Source organism: Choloepus didactylus, chromosome 8 (genome assembly GCF_015220235.1).
Source record: "Choloepus didactylus isolate mChoDid1 chromosome 8, mChoDid1.pri, whole genome shotgun sequence".
NCBI lineage: Eukaryota > Metazoa > Chordata > Mammalia > Pilosa > Megalonychidae > Choloepus > Choloepus didactylus.
Genome location: NC_051314.1, coordinates 17,211,529 through 17,234,057, shown reverse-complemented (window position 1 = coordinate 17,234,057; position 22,529 = coordinate 17,211,529). Strand labels below are relative to the sequence as shown.

General features: G+C 48.5%; 1 protein-coding gene across 1 annotated transcript; it reads right to left on the bottom strand.

Moving 5' to 3' along the window:
• Nucleotides 1-794: 794 nt before the first annotated feature.
• Nucleotides 795-21,102, bottom strand: FOXRED2 (FAD dependent oxidoreductase domain containing 2). The gene is made up of 8 exons (XM_037847396.1): nucleotides 19,869-21,102; nucleotides 16,578-16,829; nucleotides 15,333-15,596; nucleotides 14,279-14,445; nucleotides 8,987-9,152; nucleotides 7,421-7,662; nucleotides 6,063-6,233; nucleotides 795-3,142 (listed from the first exon to the last, which is right to left on the bottom strand). The coding sequence occupies exons 1-8, from the start codon at nucleotides 20,414-20,416 to the stop codon at nucleotides 2,910-2,912; spliced, it is 2,043 nt and encodes a 680-aa protein (XP_037703324.1). The 5' UTR covers nucleotides 20,417-21,102; the 3' UTR covers nucleotides 795-2,909.
• Between the last annotated feature and the right edge of the window lie 1,427 nt (nucleotides 21,103-22,529).

Sequence of the window (22,529 nt, the reverse complement as noted above, 5' to 3'; positions counted from 1 at the left end):
TTGATGAGAATTAAATTAGTATGTGTAAATGGTTTAGTGCATGTATTAGTTATCTATTGCTGTGTAACAAATACTGCCCTCCCACCCAATTTAGCAGCTTCAAACAGCAAACATTAATTATCTCAAAGTCTCTGTGGCTCAGGAATCTGGGAGTGGCTTAGCTAGGTGGTTCTGGCTCAGGGTCTCTCAGGAGGCTGCACTCAAGGTGTTGGCTGGGGCTGCCGTCATCTGGAGACTGACTTGGGGAGGGTGCCTTTCCAAGAACACGCCACGGCTGGGCAATTAATTTCACCTTAGTCACATTATTTACGTTGATTAGGTGTGGACTGTATGTGTGCACCCAGAAATGCTAAGCCTTTTCCTCTGGGACATTACTGTTTCTAAACTTGGAAAGTCCTTTCATTTATTCTCATACCCCTCCACACTCCCAGTTTCTATATGGCTTTAAAAGATTCACTTGGAATTAGTTTTGAAGTGTAGTATGAAATATGGGTCTAAAATGAGATTTTTCCCCCCACATTAATAACCAGTCAGCTCAAAACTATTACATGGTCCTACACAGGCTTTTCCATTGTTTTGTGATTCCTTTTAAAATCACTGCCTTCTTACTTAGAATAGGAGCTGTACTTGCCTATTGTTTCTCTGATTTGTCTATTTTGCACCAGTAACTTTATAATATTAAAATGTGAATTCTTGAAGTCAGTCCTCAGCTGGAAAAGGAACTTGGTCCAGCTGGAAATGATGAGATCTGCCAAAGAGCTGCCAAGACTTGACAAAAACAGGAACTGAGGCAATAAAGTAGAAAACGTGAATTTATACAATGTTGCAGGAAGAGGACAGACATGCACCCAAAACTGGCTGCTTAAAGCAACAGGTGCTGCAAGTGACGCCTTTAAAAAAAGGGGAGAGGGGAGGAGGACAAGACTGCTAGAAGGAGGTGATAGCCAAGCTAGGAAATCCAACAAATGCAGTGATGATCTTCCTAGGAAAAAAGGAGTTCTCTGTTTGAAACCAACTATTAATTTACAAAAAGAATATCAGGAAAGCCATTGCTGAACAACTGAGCAAGAATGAAATCATGTCTTATTAAAAAGAAATAAGGCTGGCTGACATTTTGATTGAATTAACAATTTGGCAGACGAGGGGAAAAGCAGCAGATGTCACATATTTAGGCTCAATAAAGTATTTGTCACAGCACCTCGAACTTCTATTGGAACAAAGGGCTCAGCTTTGGGCAGGTGAGATGGGTTTAACAGGATTTGGTATTATGAGTACAACCCTACTTAAAAGATTTATTTAGGAAAAAAAAAAGACTCTCAGAGAGGGACAGGGGACTGATGAGCCCCAATTCTGGTTCACCTGTGATCTGTGTACTTGTTAAGCTGTGTGAACTCCTGTGAACCCAGCATCCTGGGATTAGGGAGAAACCTCGGAGTGAGAAGAGCTGGCTAGTGCCAACAATCATGAATATTGTCCTGGGGTAACTGATTCCTCCCTGTTGGGGCAAGGCCATTGGGTTTCACTGCTGCAGCTCTGCAGGGACTGGAGGGAGAGGCATCTGCAGACAGACAGCGGGGCCAGCAGGTGGGGAAGGGATTTGGGATGGAGCCAAGAGGGGAAGAAGCACCATACTGACAGGGAAAGGGCACTGGATCCAGAAAGCCAATGCCCTTCTAATTCTGGACAGACACATGAAGACCGGGTCAGAACCAGTGAGAAAACAGTCACTTATGGTCCTACTATGACCTTTGTGACTATTTTATGTACAAATGCTTTCCAACGGTTCACTTGTAAACGGGACTAAGAAGTCTGATGGGAGGGTAAGAAGTGAGCTGCCGCCTTGGGAGGAAGGACAGTGAAGAGGAGTGGAAACAGCTCAGGGAACTGGGGAGCTAAATCCATCATCGTCATCACAAAAAGCATTTCTCATTGCCTCCCTGAACATGACCAGCTGAGCACCGTGCAGACATCAGGGTGACTCACTGCCAAAAAAGAAAGAAGAGTTCCCCAAAACCTGAATGGGAAGCTCAGAGGCACAGGTTTCTACAGGATGCCAGATGGTGGGTAAACGGTACAGGAGCAGGCTGGAAGAGGGAAAAACACAGAGGTGGAAGATTAGTCAGGGAATAGAATCTTGGGGAGAGAGCAATTCTGGGCTCTGTGGCTCAGGGCAAAAGCCTGATGAGATAAAATGGCTTTGCAGGGCCCTGCCCAGGCTCCATCTTGAGGACAGCCGGCTGGGCCTGTAGTGAGAAGCCCAACTGGCACCCATGGGTTCCGCAGTGAAGTCCACATCCTGCTGAAAATGGGGGGTGAGGCAGTGCGGTGTGGTGGGAAGAGCATGACAGGCTTTCGGGCGAGGCTGACTGGGTCTACTTGCTGGGCCACCTCTCAGCTGTGTCTTTGTCTGTAGACTGGGGACAACACTCCCTCCTCCCCTGTATGGATGGTGAGGATAATGGACTGTGGCTTTAGAGTGCCTGACACATCAATGTAGCTCAAACTCTTATGAAGGGGAGGATGGGTTCCACCTGTGAAATGCCCCCAGGGTAGAGCCAGGCCTATCCGAGGATTAGGCAAGGAAGGAAAAGAGTAGAGGGGCCCTCGAGGGGGACAGACTGAGGCCAGCCTGGTGCTCAGCAGCTCACACCGTGCAGAGGATGCCCTGTCTCTGACTCCGCATCCTGGGCACCCACAGGACCAGAACAGGAGGGGAGGAGCCACCGCTTTGCCACCTTCTGGCCCTTGCGCACCCTCCATGTTGCTTGGGTACAATTACTCCAATGATCTGATGCGTCCTTGGCCATCACACATCAGTGGGGGCATGAGACGGCAAGGAGAGAGGGCCCGGACTGCGGGCCTACGTGGGGAAAGTCTTGTGACAGAGCCTACAGCCCAGGAGGGGTCAGTCAGAGCTCCTCCTTGTTGCTGTCAAGGGGCTGGACTGGAGATGGGGGGTGACCACCTTGCCGGCTGCTGTCCTCCGGCTGTTTGCCTGCAGTGGCATAGCCCTGCAGGAGCCCGCTCTCCACCCCATGCTGCCGAAGGCTCTCGGTGCCCACAAGCCCCTGCATTCTCAGGTACCCCCGCTGGCAGAAGGGCGGCAGCTTCTGGCGTGTCAGTGCGAACAGGAAACAGGACTCTGCACAAAAGCCAAAGAGGGAGAGGAGTCAGTGGGGCTGGGAGGTGGGGAATAGTGCAGAGGAGGAGGTGCCCATGCCCCAGGGCTCCAGCCTTGAGCCCAAGAGCTGGTATTTCCGGGCATCTCAAGTCTGACCTGAGTAGCCTTGGATCTCATCCCTCCCCAGAGCTCCAGATGAGGATGCTGCCTTGACATTCTGGAGGAACAAGGCTCCCCAAGGAAAGCCAACCACAGCAAGCATTCAGCTCCCAGAGCTCAGGGCCTAGAGTGATGTTCCGCATGGAGAAAGCCTGGGGATGGGGGGAGCTCAGCTGCACATGAACACCCTCGGCCCTCTCTTCTGGAAGCCTGGTGTGGCCGGAACTCGGGGGGAAGGGGAGGGTCTGTCCCACTTGGTGCCCACAGAGCTGCCTGCAAGGATCTGCTCCCTCAACAATATCTGATATCTGAGCGTCTACTGCATGCAAAGCACTGTCCTAAGCACTGTGGGGGATAAAAAAACAAAATGGATGAACCCTCGTCTCTGCTGCACAGAAAGCTGGTGCCTGCTGTCAAAACTGATCACAAAACAGTTGCAGATACTTAATACTTAGCTATACGAAGGTAACCATTAGAAGAAACAACCAAAGGGCTAGAAGTCCTTGCCTTGGGGAATGGGAATGGAGGTGGGAAAGGGGAGAAAATAGGAAAGATGAAACATCTGGGCTCAGTCTCCTGTAGGATTCAGAGACTGTAGGATGTGATGGGGGATGGAACAGAAAACGGAGTGTCAGAACACCGGGCCGAGTCCTTTTGCAACTTCAGGGAAGCCTTTTCACCTCCTTGAGCCCCTTTATCTATCTCTCAACTAAAAATGGCATATTATAAAGGTGAGGAGTATGTGGGAAACTATGGTGGGCAAACAGGCTTTGTAGAGTGTAAGGTGCCATGCAAATATGATTTCCTACTTTATTTCTGACCCACAGCACTAAGTGCCCCCAGCACAATAGGACATGACAATGTTCTCTGAACAGGGAAGAGAGAAGATGTGGGAGGGGGACAGCAGAAGGGCAGCGAGGTTGCCTTTAGGCCAGCACCCCCTTCTGATGACATCACCACTTCTGCAGGGGCTGGGGGCACAGAAGCCCAGCAGAATCTGGGGCCAGAAGTAGCCACTACACATTAGCTAAGAGGGCAGAGGTGAAGCCCAACTCTCCACCGCTGGTCCTCTGCCGGGAGGAGTCTTCCCAGCCCAGGGCAGTGACACTTAGTGGCCAGTCGAGCAGTGTGTAGGAAGTGGGAGCCAGGAGGTGAATGGGCCTGGGATGACACACTAGTCAGACTTATAACTCAGGTAACTCAGAGTGGGAATACACTTACTTCCTAACATGCACTGGGATTTTTGCGTACTCCTGGAACCTCAAGAAATAGGCAGGGATTTTGTAGTTGGGGACCTCTAACATATAGTTTCATGTGTAAGTATTTGGCCAAGGTTGATGGTGTGCAGAATGCTAGTACTTCAGTTTCTTAGCTCTGGCTCAGTGATTTTACTCTGAGCACTCACCTACATTTAGATTATCAATTTAAACTACAGTTTTTTAAAGCCATCTCCCATACTAATATATTTACAGTATTATTTCAAAGTGGACTGAGCATGTCTCCTGGAGATGAAATGAAGATACCTGCTCTCTGACTTGTAGGCCAGGGATGGTTGCTAACCTGCTTTGATATAAATAGAGCTTGATATATGACAGGCATTCAACAGATGTTTGAACAAAGAGAATGAATATCCTATGCATTCAGGGGTTTAAAAAAAAAAAGACAAAAAAGTGGCCTGCCTCAATCAAATCCCCCTTTGGATCATTCAATTTCTTTCCTCAAGTCCCTGTTTGGGTTTGGCCAACAAATCTATCTTGCAGTTCACTAATTCTCTCTCCATCTCCATCTAATGGGCTTGCTATATTTTTACCCTGAGTTTCTAATTTCTAAATATTTTTTTTCATTTTCAGAAGTTCTATCTGGATCATTTTCAAAACTTCCCAGTCAATTTTGGTAGTCTTTACCCCTTCATCATATTTCAATAATCTTTTAAAATTTTCTTTACATATATCAAACATACTCTATATTCTATATCTGTTCATTCCAAAATCTGCAATTTTTGTAGGTTTGATCCAATTGTTTGTTGTTTCTGCTGACTCTCCCTCATGGTGGTTTATTTCCCTATGTGTTAAGTGACTTGTGATTGGGAGGACAAGTTTCTTGGAACTTTATCTGTGGGAATTCTTTGAGGCCATGTTTTAAAGTGTGCTTCTCTAGAGAAGATTTACATTTGCTTCAGTGAGGCACTTAGGATTTTTACACCACAAAAAAATGGTAGTGTGAATTTTGGTCCCAACTTGCATGAGTGGGGCTTAGTGGTTGGAAATTTCAGGCGAGATTCTTTTCTCCTGTTCTATCCAGAGCCAAAGACAAGATAAGCATGTGTCCCTTCTATCTCCCTCTGGAGTATTTTTTGCCTACTTCTTTACCAACTGAGATCCAAACTTTATTTGAGGGTCTCTAAACAGAACTCTACCCCCTGCCCCGGCCACACCTTCCCATCCCCAAGTGCTGGTCAATTAATACGGAGGCTCTGGACTACTGAGGATCAGCAGAAATCCCAGGTGCAGCAGGGGGTCTGGGCTTCCTTACAGTATCTGGCCTCAGGGGAGTTCCCTTATTTTCCTACCAGGTTCTTTAAAAAAAGACATTTTATCCAGTGTTTTTAGGTATACTGTACTGACAGAGGTTTCTGTGTACATGTAGTCTACCACGTTGTAGGAAACAGAAGTCTTGAAAGTTTGGAATTTTAGATGTGGGTCCTGAAATTCCAAACGGTGTGGATCTGGTCTTTCTTTGACCTCTATCTCAGTCCCCTTGTCCTTCTGGGAACTTAAGTTACCTGCATAGAAGCTTCGCAAATCGGTGTCCAAACAGTTCTCCAGGAAGCGCCTCAGAGGCAGAATGTGTCCGACCGGGGCGGTCCAGTCTGTCAGGAAGTCTTCCACGATGTGATGGATGGCTATGGGCCGAGGCAGGGGCCAGTCTGCAGGGCGGAACCTCACCTCCTGCTCTGTGAGGAGAAGAGCAGGAGCCATGTCAAAGCCGAGGGCCGGGGCTACCCATCCTGGAGCCAACACGGTGGAAGTTTCTGCCCATCCCAGATGCCTCCCTTATTCTGTCATGCTCGGCATTCCTGACACACCTCTGCAGGGTCCCCTGGTCAGCCTGGGTCAATAGCCATCTTCATATATTGGAAAGTTGACAGGTAGAAGAGGGATGAGACTTATTCCTTGTGGTATCAGAGGGTAGAACTAAGACTAACAACTAGAAATGGTGTTTTTCTAAGACTCATATGGACTGAAGGTTTATTGTGGATGCTTCCAAACTGGTCTTGCTGTGAGCACACTCAGAGGACATGTAATGAAAAGGGTCTCAGAGGCCATCCTGTCTAGCTTCCCCTGGTGTGATCCATTCCATGTGTCCCCGATCAAATGGCCACTGAACCACAATTTGACCATTGCTTGGGAAACTCGACTCTAGGAGGCAACCTGTTCCCTCCTCTTTATTTTGAGGATAAACCTACTTCCCTGTCACTTCTACCTGTGGTTAGTACTTCTGCCTTTTGGAATGACCACATTTAGAAGGCCCTCTTCCAATGACAACCCTTTAAGTTATGATGCAGGAGACATGTTCCCCAGCTTGTTCATTTACTGGGGGTGACTCTGTGCCAGACATCTTGCTGGCACTCTGTGCATATTCTCTCACTCACCCTCATACACCACCACAAAGAAGGTACTATCACTCCCTCCATTTTTACAGCTAAGGAAGCCAAGGTTCTGAGAGGTTAAGTCAAATGGTCCAAGGTTACCCAGCAAGGAATGGACAGACCTGGGATTTTTACCCACTTTTCTTTCTTCTTACTGCTACACTCTCCGGTTAACTAGCTCTAGTTCCTTTCCCTGTTCCTACTAATGGTCTGTCTCCAGATCCCCAACCCCCACCCCCTACACCACAGGCAGCCCCCTGTGGATGCCCCCACAGCATGACAACGTCCCTCTCCTTCTGGTGCTTGGAGGAGGTCACGATGCTCCAGGTGTGACTATTTAGGCCATGCTACACTCCAGAATCTGAAAATATCACTTATCGTTCTCTGACCTTCTGCCCCTGTGTGGTCTCCGGGCAGAGTCCCCCCTCTGCCAGCTGAAGGTCTTCATGTGACAACTCTATTGATAGGGGCAGAGCAGAGACCCAGCTCACCAGTGGGGAGGTGTCTGTAGTAGTAGATGACAGGATGGAGGAAGTTGGACTGCCAGGCATCCTCCGTGTGCCCCACAGACCGCTCATAAAAGAAGACGTCCTTGTCGGGCCCAGAGAAATTTCTGCCATATTCCATATTGACGACAAAGAGCCCGTGCCTGGCCTGCCTTCCGGTGAGGGTCTCCAGCTGGGCCAGCATCTGCATGGGGAACTCCTCCAGGTACTCAAAGGCTGTGGCATTCCTGGGATAATGGCAACATGGGTGGGGAGACCTTATTACTGCAGCAGAGGTGAGGTGCATGTGTGTGTGTGTGTGTGTGTTTCCCTCCAAGAAGCTTCAACCTAACAGTTCCAAAGACTGATCAGACCCCACACCTCACTTCACTGTCACTGTTACCTCTGAGCCTGGGTTACACAGGACAGATTCCAGAAACCTTTGTATACCCTAAAACAGATTTCTGGGGAAAGGGTATTCCAGGCTGAGAGAACAGCAATGGGAATGCCCTGTAGAAGGACTGAGTGCCTAGTTTGGTCCAGGAGTAGGAAACAGCCAGTGTGGGTGGAGTGGAGGGAACGAGCGGGAAAGGTGGTAAGGGAGGCAGGTGGGGCCAGGTCATGGAGGGCTCCTGGGCCACGAAGGGAACTTCGGATGTCACTGGAGAGGACTGAGCAGAGAGGGGATTTGTGTCCCATGAGTCGTGTGACTCACGTTTTAAAAGGATCCCTCTGGCTCCTGTGTTGAGACTAGAGTATGGAGCCAAGCTCAGGGCAGAGCGGCCCACTGGAGGCTGACGCCTTAGCGCAGGTGAGAGGCTGGTGGTCCCGACCAAGGTGGGGCTGGTGAGAGGTGGTCGGATTCTAGACACAATCTGGAGGCAGCAATGACAGGGCTGACCAACAGTTTGAATGTAGGGTGTGAAAGAGAGGGCAGTCAAAGATGACGAGAGGTCTTCCCGCTGACCTTTCGGCCAAATCTCTTCCATGTCCCTGAACTTGCTGTGCTGTTTCACTCCCTGGCTTAGGGTAAGGCTGTTCCTTTGCAGGGTTCTTTTGCTGCTTCCCACCTGCCACCCGTTCTTTGAGTGCCTGCCTGGTCCTCCACCTCCAGCTCCCTCCCTGCCCTGCTCTGCACTGTCTCCTTTTCAGGAACTGTCCTCTGTGATCTGCCGCTCAACACTCGACTGATAAGGAGTCCACATGGTCCTGACCCGAGGGACTCTGAAATCTAAACCTACAGTACACTCAGAGCTGCTGTTTATGCTCAAGGGCTTTATACATGTTATCTTTACTTCTTCCTATGGCCCTGCAAGGTGGGCCTTTTTGTCCCCATTTTACAGATGGGGAAAGAAAGGCTCAGAGAGGCTAACTAACTTGCCCAAGGCCACACAGCTAGCAAGTGGTAAAGCCAGATTGACACCCAGGTCTGGCTGTTGGCTGCAGAGCATATGATGTTGATATCACTGATTTTAACCCTGGATAGATTTGTCCTGTGGGTTTTTTCTTTAGGGTAGGATGTGTGGGTGAAACTGAACGAGGGTTGGGCCAGGGTGGAGACGGGCTACTCACTCCTTTAACAGGACAATGTCGGCTAGCACACTGAACATCTGGTAGAGTCCGGAAGCCTCGTTCACACGCCGGATGATGCAACTGGTCAGCTGTGTGATGGGACGCTCAGAGGAGGGCCAGGGGACGCCGTGGTGGCGATGTTCCAGCATCCGGTGGACAGCACGCACTGAAGTGGCCAGAAGGAGGAACGCATGCCGTGCTGAGCTTTTATCTTTTGTCACCAGAAGGGATGTCCAGTCCCCATTAGATTCTTTGGGCCCAAGATGCACTGGTACACTCAGTGCCAAATTTGTGGGTGGTGAGAAAGGGGCAGGGGAGAAAGATGTTGCCTTTAGAGCAGTGGTAAGCAAACGTTTTCTGGAAAAGACTAGATGGTAAATATTTTTGGCTTTGCAACCCATACTGTCCCTGTGGCCACTACCCAATTCTGCCTTTGTAGCACAAAAGTAGCCAGAGACAATACGTAAATGAATGGGCACGGCTGGATTTGGCTCACAGGCCAGAGATGGCCCGCCCTTCTGTAGTCCCTCCATCATCATCTCACACATGATATGTGAAAACCCAACATAGAACAAAAGGACAAATACTGTATGGTTTCTCTTATATGAAATACTTAGAATGAGCAATTCATAGACAGAGAAAGTAGATTAGAGGGTATCGGGGCTGGGGTGAGGGGGAAATGGGGAGTTATTGCTTAATGGGTACCAAGGTGATGAAAATGTTCTGGAAATACATAGTGGTGAAAGTTATACAACATGGTAAATGTATTATTGTCACAGAACTGTACATTTAAAAATACCTAAAATGATTTTTATATTAATGTATATTTTACCACAATAAAAATAAACATAAAAAAACCAAACACACAGCCTTCCTCTGAAAGCTCTCTCCTTCTCCTAGTCCCTATTTCTATCAAAGACTCCCATATGGAAAACCTTTGATTGTTCCTTCTTTTCTGCAGCCTAAATCCAATCTGTCACCAAGTTCCATTTTAAGATGCTTGGTTTATTTATGGAAGTTCATAAAAGCAACTGCTGTTGGAAACAACAGGGAAAGGCTCTGCCGTCTACCTGGGGCTGCCGTGTATGGCTGTGGAGGTGGTGGCTGCATATGGGTGCCTGCTGGGGGGCAGTGTGGGCTGGACCTCCCTGCATCCCTCCTGCCAAGCTGAGCGCCCTGGCATGGGGCTTTGTGCCCAGAGGGGAGGACACAGAGCACCCCCGGGCTCGTGGTGACCCCGAGTGAGGCCTTTGGCGGCTTTTGAATTGAATCCTGTGAATGTGGTCCTTCAAGAAAATTAAGTTGGAAAAAAATTAAAATTTTTAAAAAAGTGAGCTTGTTAAAAAATACCTAAGAAAATATGAGACTATCTGATTTCTGGGTGAGGCCTTCTTTCAGAGTGAAAACGAGACTGAGAGATTGAACCACATGAAACTTCCGCATTGAAAAAGTATAAAAAGATTAACCACCATAGATATATGGATAATAAAATGTGGTATTTACATACAACAGAATATCATTCAGGTGTAAAAAGGAATGGAGTACTGAAACGTGGCAACACAGATGAATTTTAAAAACATTATGCTAGTAAAATAAGCCAGACATAAAAGGACAAATATTGTATGAATCTACTATATGAAATATCTAGAATAAGCCAATTAATAGAGAAAGCAAGTAGATTAGAGGTTATCAGGGGTTGGGGGAAGGGGGAATGAGGAGCTATTGTTTAAAGAATTTTGGTTTTGGGTGATAAAAAAGTTTTGGTAATGGATGGTGTTCATGGTACTACAACATTGTAAATGTAATTAACACCACTGAGTTGTACACTTAAAAATGGTTAAAAAAGGCAAATTTTACATTATATAGATGTACACATGTGTGTTGCCACAATAAAAATAATTTACTTTTTGAATATGTAGTATGTAAAAAATATAAAGAGAGATACAAGTATATATAAAGATAAAAAGATAAACCCAAACTAGAGGAAATACTTTGCAATAAACATGACAGAACATTTAAATTCTTATTATGTCAAGAACTCTTCCTAAGTTAATCAACAAAACACAAAAAACCTCATAAAGGCAAACATATAACAGACAATTCACAACAAAGGACCCCAGTTGGCCAATCACCGTGGAAGATACCCAGCCTCACCAGCAATCTGGCTTTGCAGAGGAAGCAATGGGTGAGCTGAGTTTTGCAACAGGTTTAGGAATTACGCAGCCTGGGACATTTGGGAAGAGTGCCCTGGACAAAGGGAAGGACACAGGTGAAGTGATAAAATCTTGAGAGAGCCTGCCACCCTTTGCCAAGCAGGGTTTGCATGGAGAAGAGGTGAGAGGTGAGGCTGGGCAGGGGAAAGCTCTCAATGTCTGCCTGGCCGAGGAGGTGGGGCTCCCCAAGGGAGATGGGGGACCACTGGAGAGCAGTAAGCAGAGGAAGGGCATGGGCTTTGGTTTAAAGAAAAGTTGTCTTGGTTGGTACTATAGAGGCTGTGTGGGAAGCCAGAGCGCACAGTGGCAGGAAAACCAGTTAGGAGAGGCAAAGAAGACCCAACGGAGGTGAAAGCGAGGCAGGGATGGCTGGAGAGTGACTTAGGAGGGAGAATGGACAGGCTTCTAGCATGTCTCACCTTTCAGGGCAGCTGCAGTGTGTTCCACTCATCTTTTAGCTTTTGTTAACCTTGCCTGGATTTACTGTTCTCAATACTTGTTTCCTTTGGGACCTGTTTCTCAGCCGAATGATGAGCAACTCAAAGGTCTGGTCCAGGCAGAACCTTCTGTGATCGTGCACACTGTCCCTGTACCCAAGAGGCTCCTCAGCTGCTCAGGCCACAGCACTCACTGCCTGACACTCAGCATTGTTTCCCATTTGCCTGAAGTCAGGCGGTAGAGCCCAGTGGGTAGTTGTCAGCTTCAGGGTCAGACAGATGTGGATGCACACTCCACTCTGCTGTCCACTAGCTGGGCGACATTGGGCACATGGCTTAACCTCTCTGTGCCCCAGTTTCCTCATCTGTAAAATGGACTCGAAATAGCAGGATCTGCCTCACGGGGCTGCTGGGAGAATCAATTATGTCATCTAGGAGAAAGAACAGGGGACTGAAGGAGACAAGAGAGATGGGGCAGTACCTGCCAGGTACAAGGGAGAGTAAAATACATGGGAAGAATGGTGAGGAGGTTTCTTTTTGGGGAGGCACAGCTGAGTCACTGACACTTCTTATTCCATTATACCTAAATACGCAATTTGCAATTATTTTGGCTTACAGATAGTTAACAGCCTCTCCCTGATTTCCTTCCCAGACAAAACACATGGGATATAAAACAGACTGCCTGGAAATCGACAGCAAACCATGATCATCTCTCCCGGCCAAGTGGAAAGAGAATGAGACGCGAAAGCTCACAGTAAGGCCACGGGAGGCATCAAATCAAATACACAGAAATGTCAGGATGAAGGATTCTTATGGTTTCTGTGGCAAAATTAACCAGCCCACGTAACACCCAGCATGCAATGAAGTACCTGTCCGACTGCTGATGGGTGGCCCAAAGTGCCAAGCGTCTGCAGCAGCTGTAAGGTTGCTGGGGAGAAACTTCCATTTTCACCCTCCTGATTCCAAAGGCAGGCTTGGATTCAGGGGGATTGGCATCTGATATCCATAGTTGGCTTAAAAGAGTGTATGCGTGGCACCACTGCCACCGCCACCAACAGAGACTCTCATTGTCAAGCAAGACCCGGCAATGCCAGCAAAACCCAACAACACAATGCACCCCCTAACCTGCACAAAGGAAGCCAAGGCTTGGTGTCTCCCTTACACAGAGAAAGAAGTCATGCATGTATTCCTATGATGTCTGCAGTTTTTATACACATTTTACTTTCTATATTAAAAAGAAATTCAGGTTTTTAATTTAAAATAAAAAAGGAAGCTAGAAAGAAAGAACAGAAAAGACCAAGCAAAATGTTAATGGTGGCTACTTCTGAGTGATGTGTTTACAGCAAGTTTTTGTATTATTTTCTATTTTCCAAAGTTTCTAGATAAGCACGTTAGTTTTTAAGACCCAGTAGGAAAAGATGCTACACTATTTTGGAAAAACATGAACACTGAGTGTCTTTGGGCCGGAGAGCATGGGGATGACTTTCCCCATACTTTGTATTTTCCAAATATCCTGGTATCAGCTGTAAGCTTATTAGGATTAGTGATGGAGTCACCTCACTTATCAAGTGAGTTTCAACAATAAATCCGTGTCCTTCCCAGAAGATGAATGTCAGGAAACAGAGCACCTAACATTTACAGAATCTCTCCTTGCATACACTCTCTAGAGAGAGGGTGCTGGTTGGCTTTCTGTGGAAGGACAGAAAACCCTTGTAGAAAGTATCTTCCTGGGTCTTGGGGGTCGAATTCTGTGACAGTGATGAAGTCACCAAAACGCAGAGCCTCAGCTGTTTCTTCAGAAAAGCGAACGTCCTCACCCAGCTCACAGGCTCCTGGCAGGCTTGAGGGGGTCAGACCTGTTCCAGGTGCCCGGCCCATGGAAGGTTCTCCACACACCTGACTTCACCTCTCTCCCTCTGGTAGAGGGATTTTTTATTTCATGGTTATCCTTGAAATCACAAAGTGGCATTTTTGGTTGGGGATTTTTCTCATGCAATACATGGAACTATTTTTTTTAAAGATATTTTAGTATTTTATATGCAAATATTCTCAACTTTGCAGAAATTTATATCCTCAGGACACAGAATTTTGTAAAAGAACTGATATGATCCAATTATAATTTTGTCTTGACATTTGTTGGTAGCAAAAAGGTCTGTGTGCGTGTAACGCTTTACGAGCTGCAGAGTGCTCAGCTATTATTACCTTACGTGGTTCTCACAAGAGCCAATGGGGCCAGAAGAGTTCACCGCGTTTGCATCTCTGACATTAGGGATGTGCAAGGGAGGCTTAGAGAGGTTATGGGACTTCGCCTCTAAGACCACCCAGCTGGGGCAGGAGTCCACCTTAGCATTGTTCGAGCTCGGCAGTCTTGCCAATACTTGGTGCTTAAGTGTTGTCAGGGCTTAAGCAGAGAACACGCCACCCCCAGGTGTACCTAATTTTATACCTTATTTGATACTTTCCTAGACGTATGCTCAGATCATGAAAACCTTTTTGTGCTACCAGCTTCAGACAGGAAATTTATCACAATCTACTACAGATAAGAAATTCCTGTAATGCTTCTGACTCTCGGAGTGCATTTATAACCCCTGGAGACAGGAGTGGTGGTTCTGCCTGGGGCCGGCCCTCCCAGCTGGGCTCACCTGTGTATCGGAATCCGTGGATGAAGCCCCCAGCAGACTTCCGGTAGTCCACCGAGTGACTGGCAGAACCCAAGACAAAGAGACCCCGGCTTCCTTTGGACTCATAGCTGGCTTTGATCAGCGGGTACTTCTTGCCGAACGCAGCCCCCGAGGAGAGTCTGAGGGATCTGTGAGGGGAAAGGGGTGTTAAAAAAATGTGCCAAGCCTGGGACCCCAAGGGGTGCGAATGACGGTCTCCATCTAACAGAAGAACTAACTGAGGCTTGGGTGGAGGATTGGGCAGGACAGTGACAGAGGCTCAGGATAAAGGCCTGACTCAAGACTGGGGCTCTGGACTAAGACCACGTCCTTCCGAGACCTGATGGGAAAGGAGAGTCCACAGTTTCTCCTTGTCCTCGTGTGCTCTGGCCAGAAGAAAAGTGAGAGAGTGGACAGATTCTTTGATATGGAGACTCACCACGGTGCTGGGGTAGCAATGTCAGAAGACCAGGCTTCATAGGGCATTGCCTCTGAACAAAAGTATAAGTCAGAATTTCAGCAGCTAACATCTCATTGAGTGCCTGGTATATGCCAAGCATTTTCCTACATTAATCCTCACATTTACCCTATGAGAAAGAAACAATCACCCCCATTTTAGAGATGGAGAAATTAGGCACAGCGAGGTTGAGTAACTTTCCCAGAGCTCACAAAGTGGGTAAGAAGAGAATTTCAGGCCCACCCCGGAGTGGTTTCTTTCAGTGAACCCAGCAACCTGTTCTGTCTGAGCTTGCTTTCCCATCTCCAGCGTGGCAAGACACTGCACAGATAAGGACCTGCTGCTGCCACCGGGATGGATGGAGCAGGTATGGAGCATCCTGGCCACCTGGGAGCCACGGAGGACAGAGAGCTCACGTCCTGGGAGAGAAACCAGGCAGCTGAATGTGGGGTGGCCAAATCTCAGGGGGCGGCTGTGGAAGCCCTGTTGCTGGCCCACTGAAGGGCGACTCTGTTCCCCCACGGAGAGGTCAGAAGGGGATGGTTAAGTGATCTGCTCCCTCCCCCGCTTTGGACTCGCCTGTTGAAGATGGAGAAGTCAAAGTTCCAGCCCAGGCAGCGGATGACCCGGTCATAGGCCACACGCATGGCAAAGTTGTCACTGTCATCCTGGGGGAGGGGGATGGACTCGGCACTCTGGTTGGTTTCTTCCAGGAAGAACTTCAGGGTGACGTGGAACTTGCCCACACGGTCCCTCACGATGGCCAGATCCGTCAGGTCCGACTCGAGCAGCCCGTCCAGGGACTTCAGCTGGTAGGTGTCTAGGAGGCCATTGTTGATGGCCCTGGGCCCAAAGAGAAAGCGAGGTGCCCCTCGTTAGGGAGAGACAGGCGGACAACCAGAAAGTGCACCACATGGGCTTGTGACTGCCGCCCAGTCTCCACGAACCCACTGGGCACCCATCTACACCAGTGTAACCAAGCCCAGTGTCCTTACAGGGCCCCAGAGCTCTGCATGACTGCCCTCCACCTCTTGCTCTAGCTGTCTCTCCCCAGTGCTGCCCTCACTTACCACACTAACACTGCTCTGCTCTTTTTCACATCCTCAACCTCCCTGCTCATTCACGTCTCAAGGACTCGGCATGGCCCTAGCTCTGTCCGCGTTCCTGTGGCTCTTCAGACCTCAGCCTGAGGGGCACCTCCCCAGGGAAGCCTTCCCTGCAGGCCACCCTCTGCACGCACACTTTAAGGTTTTCTCCTTTATGCAACCTGATAATACTTTGCACTCCTTTACAATATTTATAACTTGATGCTGTTTAGTTCCTGGTTTATTATTTGCCGTATTCCCAGCACTCTAATTCTGCTTGGCATATACAGCATCTGGCAAGTAGTTGTTTTGTAACTGGTGACTAATTAATAAAGTTATTTAGAACTTGGGAAAGTTATTAGCCAAGAGAAATTTTACTTTTCAACTGGGGAGTGCTTTGCTCCCTCCCTCCTTGCCTCCTTCTCTTCATCCCTCTCTCCCTCCCTTCCTAGCTTCTTATTCTTCAACATCGAATAAGCCCCTTCCTCGTGTCTAACTGAGCCCGGGGCATTCAAAGGTGAGTAATTCAAAGACAAATAAGACACAGCCTTTGTCCTTAGGGCCTCACACCCCACAGAGGGCGGCAGACAAGTACCTACGTGCTGAAAGAAGTCTGATGGGACCCGGGAGATGTGAGGAAGGCCTGGTCAGTCCAGCCGGGGTCAGGACAGGCTGTGAGACGAGGTTCTTGCCCTGCTCAGGGCTTACAGGACAGACACAAAGGCACGCACGCGCATACCTGAGATCTCCAACGTAGTGGGTGGCCCAGGAGAGCCGGACTCGGGAGCGGCTCAGCATGTGGACGAAGTTGGTGACACCTAAGATGTTCTCTGCAGTCTCAAAGGCCGAGTTCCCACGGCCCAGGATCAGCACATTTTGACCCACAAAGTCCTCGGGGTCCACGGACACGGACTCGTAGCCCTCCGCGTACTGGGCGCCAGGGAAGTCAACCAGATTGGGGACTGACAAGCCAGTGGCTACAAAAAGGACGCTGCAGTGGGGACAGAGGAAAAGCGACTTAGCCTCTAAGCCAAAAGGGCACTTGGTGAACGTCACTCTCTGAACCTGCCGGATCAGCTTGCCTGCCTCACGCAGACTGCTGGCTCCTAAAAGAAAACACAACTTTCGTTCGTTCGTTCGTTCATTCATTCATTCATTTATTCATTCACTTACGGACTTATCCCAGTAGGTGAGACTGAGAGACTCTGTCTTACCCTTCCCTGAGCTCACAGTCTGGTGGATACACTTTCCTTAATGCTGTATTAGGATTCTACCAAGACAAAGGAATTCATTTTACTCTCTGATGCTGCGAGAAATCGAATAATTCACCCAGTTTTGCACACAGCAGTCAGAGCAAGTGTCACGCTCAGTCATGAAAATGAAGCTGGATGTTCTCCTTTCCACTTTCTGATCTGCCTGGCAAATTTGGTTATTTGCTGAGTAGTAATTCTGCACCAGGCCCTGCACAGAGTTCCTTTTTCTTAAGTTTTGTTTTCTTTTATTAGAGAAGTTATAGGTTTACAGAACACTCATTCATAAAACACAGGGTTCCCATATACTACCCAATTATTAACACCTCGCATTGGTGTGGAACATTTGTTACAATTGGTGAAAGCACATTTTAATAATTGTACTATTAACTATAGTCCATGGTTTCACTTAGGGTTCACTGTTCGTGTAGTGCTGTTGCATGCATTTTTAAGAATTTTTATTCTATTACCATACATACAACTTAACATTTCCCCTTTTATCCACATTCAGATATATATTTCAGTGCTGTTAAGAATATTCACCACGTTTGCTATTATCACCACCATCCATTACCAAAACATTTCCGTTGTTCTAAATAGGAACCCTGTATGTTTTAAGCCTTAACTCTCTATTCCCTATCCCTGTCCCATCCCCTGGTAACTCAAATTTTAGATTCTGACTCTATGAGTTTGTTTATTCTAATTGTTTCAAATCAGTGAGATCATAAAATGTGTCCTTTTGTGTCTTATTTCCTTCACCATGATGTCTTCAAGGTTCATCCATGCTGTTGTATGTATCTGGACTTCATTCCTTTTAATAGCTGAATAATATTCTACTGCATGGATATATCACATTTTATTTACCCATTCATCAGTTGATAGACACTTGGGTTGCTTCTACCTTCTGGCAATTGTGAATAATGCCACTATGAACATTGGTGTGCAAATATCTGTTCGAGTCCCTGTTTTCAATTCTTTTGGGTATATAGTGGGATTGCTGGGTCATGTGGCAATTCTATACTTAACTTTCTGAGGAACTGCCAAACTGTCTTCTACATGGGCTGTGCCATTTTACACTGTGACCAGCAATGAGTGAGCATTCCTATTTCTTTGTATCCTCTCTAACACTTGTCATTTTGTTTTTTAAATATAGCCATTCTAGTGGGTGTGAAATGGTATCTCACTGTGACTTCGATTTGTACTTCCCTAATGGCTAATGATGTTGAGCATCTTTTCCTGTGCTTTTTGGCCATTTGTATATCTTCTTTGGAGAGATTTCTAGTCAGATCTTTTGCCCATTTTTAAATTGGATGGTTTGACTCTTTGTTGTTAAATTGAAGAATTTCTTTATACATTTTGGATATCAGATATGCGGTTTTCAAGTATTTTCTCCCATTATGTAGGCTGTCGTTTTACTTTCACGATAAAGTCTACTGAGGCAAAAAGTTATTAATTTTGAAGAGGTCCCATTTATCTACTTTTCTTTTGGTTGCTTGTGCTTTGAGTGTAAAGTCTAAGAAACCATCGCCTAATATAAGGTCCTAAAGATACTTCCCTATGTTTTCTTCTAGGAGTTTGATAGTTCTAGCTCTTTTATTTAGGTCTTTGATCCATGCGCCAAGTGCTGTTGATGCATCTTTTACTTAATTGTCAAAGCAACCCTGAGTTGGGAATCTGGCCTGTTTTATAGATGAGGAGACACATGTCCTGAGGGCCACGGGCTCGATGACCCTAGAGCAGCAGAACCAGAATGTGAACAAACAACGACCTGATTCAAAGCCCTGCTCTTTATGTTGTGGGGATTACAACTGGGTAGAGGCAGCTGGAGAGCTGGATCCTGCTGGCCTGCAGAAGAATGGTTTAATCACAGAATGGTTTAAAAAATGTGACTACTCTACACTCTAGCACAGCTCCCTGAGAGGCAACGCTCCAAATTGGTGCAGCCCTTCTCTCGTGGGCTGGAACAGGCAGGGAGCGAGGCTGGGCCTCTGGGAAAAGGCGTGAGAAGATGTACTCGGACTGAGCACCTGCCTGCAGCCAGAAGCTAGGCTAGCTGCAGTCTGGTGTTGTGGGAAACACACAAGCTTTGGAGTCAAGAAAATATGAGACCAAATCGCAGCTCAACTACTGCTTAGCTGGCTTACACAGCACAAGTTACTCAGATTTTCTGAGCCTCAGTTCTTCACCTGTAAAATGGGGATAAATAAACCTCCCCCATAGGGTCTGTGTGAAGATTAAACATTGTTGCATAACACCTAACTTGGAGTTTGGGGGTTGTTTACACGATGTTAAACTGTCTCCCAAGCCAAAGAAAGCTAAAACTGAATGCCGGTAGCACTGCCCCACCCTTGTTCAGTTCTGAAATCCCACAAAACTGTCTAATGCTTGGTGCACATCTGCCACAGCCATTTCCCAGCATATATTTTGGGGAAACTGCTGGTTTCCAGAAGATGATCAACAAAAAAGGGTTTTGTGGGTACATAGACTTAGTCAATGCTGAATACTTTACCCAACACTGAATCATCACAGTGAATATGAAGATAGTAAAGACTCCGGCAAATCCTGGAGGCAAGAAATTGTTACTATTTCCCAACATACTTGACCACAAAACCCTATTTTTTAAGAGGACACACTTTGGGAGATGACTGAGCTGAACTTTGCACTGAATTTCGGTTGGAGCAAGGAGAGGCAGAAATGCCCCCAGACCTGCCAACCAGAGAGGGCTGAGCTTCTGGGAAAGGACGGGCTTCGGCAGGCCAGCTCCGGGGCCGGGTCCTTACCTGCACTGGTAGGTCTGACCGTCCTGGTCCGTCAGGATGAAGTAGTGGCCGTTCCAGGCCCGACGATCCTTGGCCAGAGCGACGTGAGCGATGGCCCTGTTGTACAGCACCCGGAGCCCCAGCCTGTCTGCGAAGTCGCCCAGGTAGCGCACCATGTCGCCGGCGTCGGGGAAGTAGGCGCGGGAGTAGTGTCTGAACAGCAGCCCAGCGTCGTGGCTGAGCAGCGAGTTCCAGTCGTGGCGGAGGTTGAACTCGGCATTGGCCTTGCCCGTGTACCGCTTGTTGATGCTGATGAGCTTGCGGTGCCGAGGGTAGCGCGTGAAGAAGCTGCCGGGGCCCGCGGCGCGCTCGAACACGGCGTAGTCCCTCCCGGCCCGCTGCAGGAAGTAGGCCATCTGCAGGCCCGCGGGGCCCGCGCCCAGAACGCAGTAGTCCCGGGACGGGGGTGCGGAGGCCTTGGACGGGCGCAGGGAGAGGGCCGGGTGGAGGGCGATGGCCAGGAGCAGCCCTGGGGGTCCCCACAGCGGGGCTGCGGCGGGGAGGCCCATCCTGTAGTGGACCAGAGGCGCGAGGCCTCGGATCACGGATGGCCCCTCAAGGGCCTGGAGGATGGGACGCAATCCCTTCCTTTCTCAGCGAGGAACCGAGGTCACACAGCAATTTGGGGCCCGAGTCGAGACCAGAATTCAGGGATCTCTGGGAAAATTTGCCCCAATTCCATCTTTGCAAGCTCAGAAGTGGGTCTCTAGGGCAAGAGTCCTGAACCCTTTCATCTCCATCCCCTTCGGGGCCTCCTATCCCATGGGCACCAGCCCCCTTCTTACTGCCATGATAACCCTCGGGGTGCTTTGATTCTGGGGAAAGGGAGGGTATTCTCCCAATTTTTTTTCTTAATTTAGGGGGTGCCCAACACCCCCCCGAGGCAGTCCTTAGGCTAGACCCTTGAGAAATGGGACTCTTTGGCCACGCCCCCGCCCTCTGCTGTAGCTTGGAGGGGGTGTGGCCTGCACGGCTCCGCCCCCTGCCAGGTTCCGGCGCCCCACCCTCCTCGGCCACTTGACAGAGCTGCCCCAAGCGCACCTGCCGCCACCCAGAGCGAGGCCGTCCTCCTGCCCGCGCGCGCTCTCCTGGAGCCGGTGCTCCGCGCTTGCGCCGTGCCTGCACCCGCACCTCCCGCCTCCCCGGCCCGCGGCTCCACTCCCACAGCAGACAGCTGGAACCTCCCAGCCGCTCCGCAGGCAGCTCGCAACTAACTGAGGTCCCGCAGGGCTGGGTTCGCTGGCACGCCTCGGCCCCGCCCCGCCCCTTCCGCTTCGGCCAATGGCGGGGGGAGGAGTCACGTGCGTGGCGCGCGGCACGCCGGGCCGGGAGGGACACGCGGTTGGTTGCTGGGCTCCGGGTCCGGGCAGGAGGCGGACACGTGCTGCGGACGCTGTTCGGGGGTGGCAGAGTGGGATCTGGAGGCGGAGCGCACCCGTGGATGTTTGGGGTGCTGGAGACAGATCTGGGATGGGTCGCGGGACTCTTTTTAAACTGTGCCTCTCCGCTTGTGAAGCGGAGGACTGAGCAGAAGATCGTTGGAGATAATCCCAGTGTTTACACTCCAAAGACTACATTTGTGAGGTTGGAACCCAAGGTGGTGAGTCCTGGACAGATAAACTGTTTGCTACAGTAATTCAGTTTATTGTTTGCTAATTAACATACATGACTGACTTGGTCTTCCACCAACCAGGAAACTTGGGCAAGGTACATTTCCAGCGTTTTGTAGCAAACTGTCGGAACAAAGGCTTAAAAAAACCCAAAACCTGTAGCTGGGGCCTCTCTAGAAAAGCCTCCCCACACCTCTCAGGCCAAAGTATCTCACTAGAGAAAGACATATATCTAATTTTTCCAAAGCCTGTGAGTTTCAGAGAAAGGTCAAGAAAGCAGTTGTGATCTCACTGCCTTTCCCAGCATACAGGAGGCTTTCGGTATGCAGAGAATAAGCATTGGAACCCTAGAAAGGCTGAGGCAAAATACCTCACCAAAGAGAAACTGTCCTTGTCTGTGAAGATTGTCTAAGGATGGGTGCCAGCAAATAATTAAGCACCTAAAATAATTGTGGAGTAGTGGAAAATTAGGCAGTACTGGTAAGGTATGAAGAGGACTTCAGAGGAGGCTGAGCCTGGATTGTAGGTGCAGGATGTTACTGGTTTTTGAGTACAGGACTGTTTTCAGCAGTCAACTTGGTGGCCCCATGTGGGACATACAAAGCAAAGGATAAAACAAAGATGAAGGCTGTGGAACCTGAAACTAACTTACACCTGTCCACTCCAATTAATCGGCTAGATCAGGTCATGGGTTTGCAAGAGGCAGCTCGGTGAAGACTGAGACCCCATGGCACTTGCCACACTACAACTTTTTTATTTCATAACATTCTGTCTACATAGAAAACTCCCCAACAGCACATTTTATGCTTGAGGAGTCCAGCTCCTTGCCAGGATCTGATGTGGTTTCTTCCAGCTTGACCATCAGTGGGTACAAAAGCTTTACATGACAGGCCTCATGGGGAAAAACTACTCTCCCTTCACTAGATTCGTGTACAGCCAGTACATTGGTCTCTAAAGTAAGGTGCAGGCCTCCCTAGCTGGCCTTACCCATATCTGCATTCTTAACCTGAGA

Excerpts from the sequence above, each read along its gene's own strand:
- FOXRED2 (XM_037847396.1), bottom strand. The coding sequence starts at position 20,416 with ATGGGCCTCCCCGCCGCAGCCCCGCTGTGGGGACCCCCAGGGCTGCTC. Across the intron at positions 16,830-19,868 it reads GGTCAGACCTACCAGTGCAG|CGTCCTTTTTGTAGCCACTG; the intron begins GTAAGGACCCGG and ends TCCCCACTGCAG. Across the intron at positions 7,663-8,986 it reads GACATTGTCCTGTTAAAGGA|GAATGCCACAGCCTTTGAGT; the intron begins GTGAGTAGCCCG and ends CCATTATCCCAG.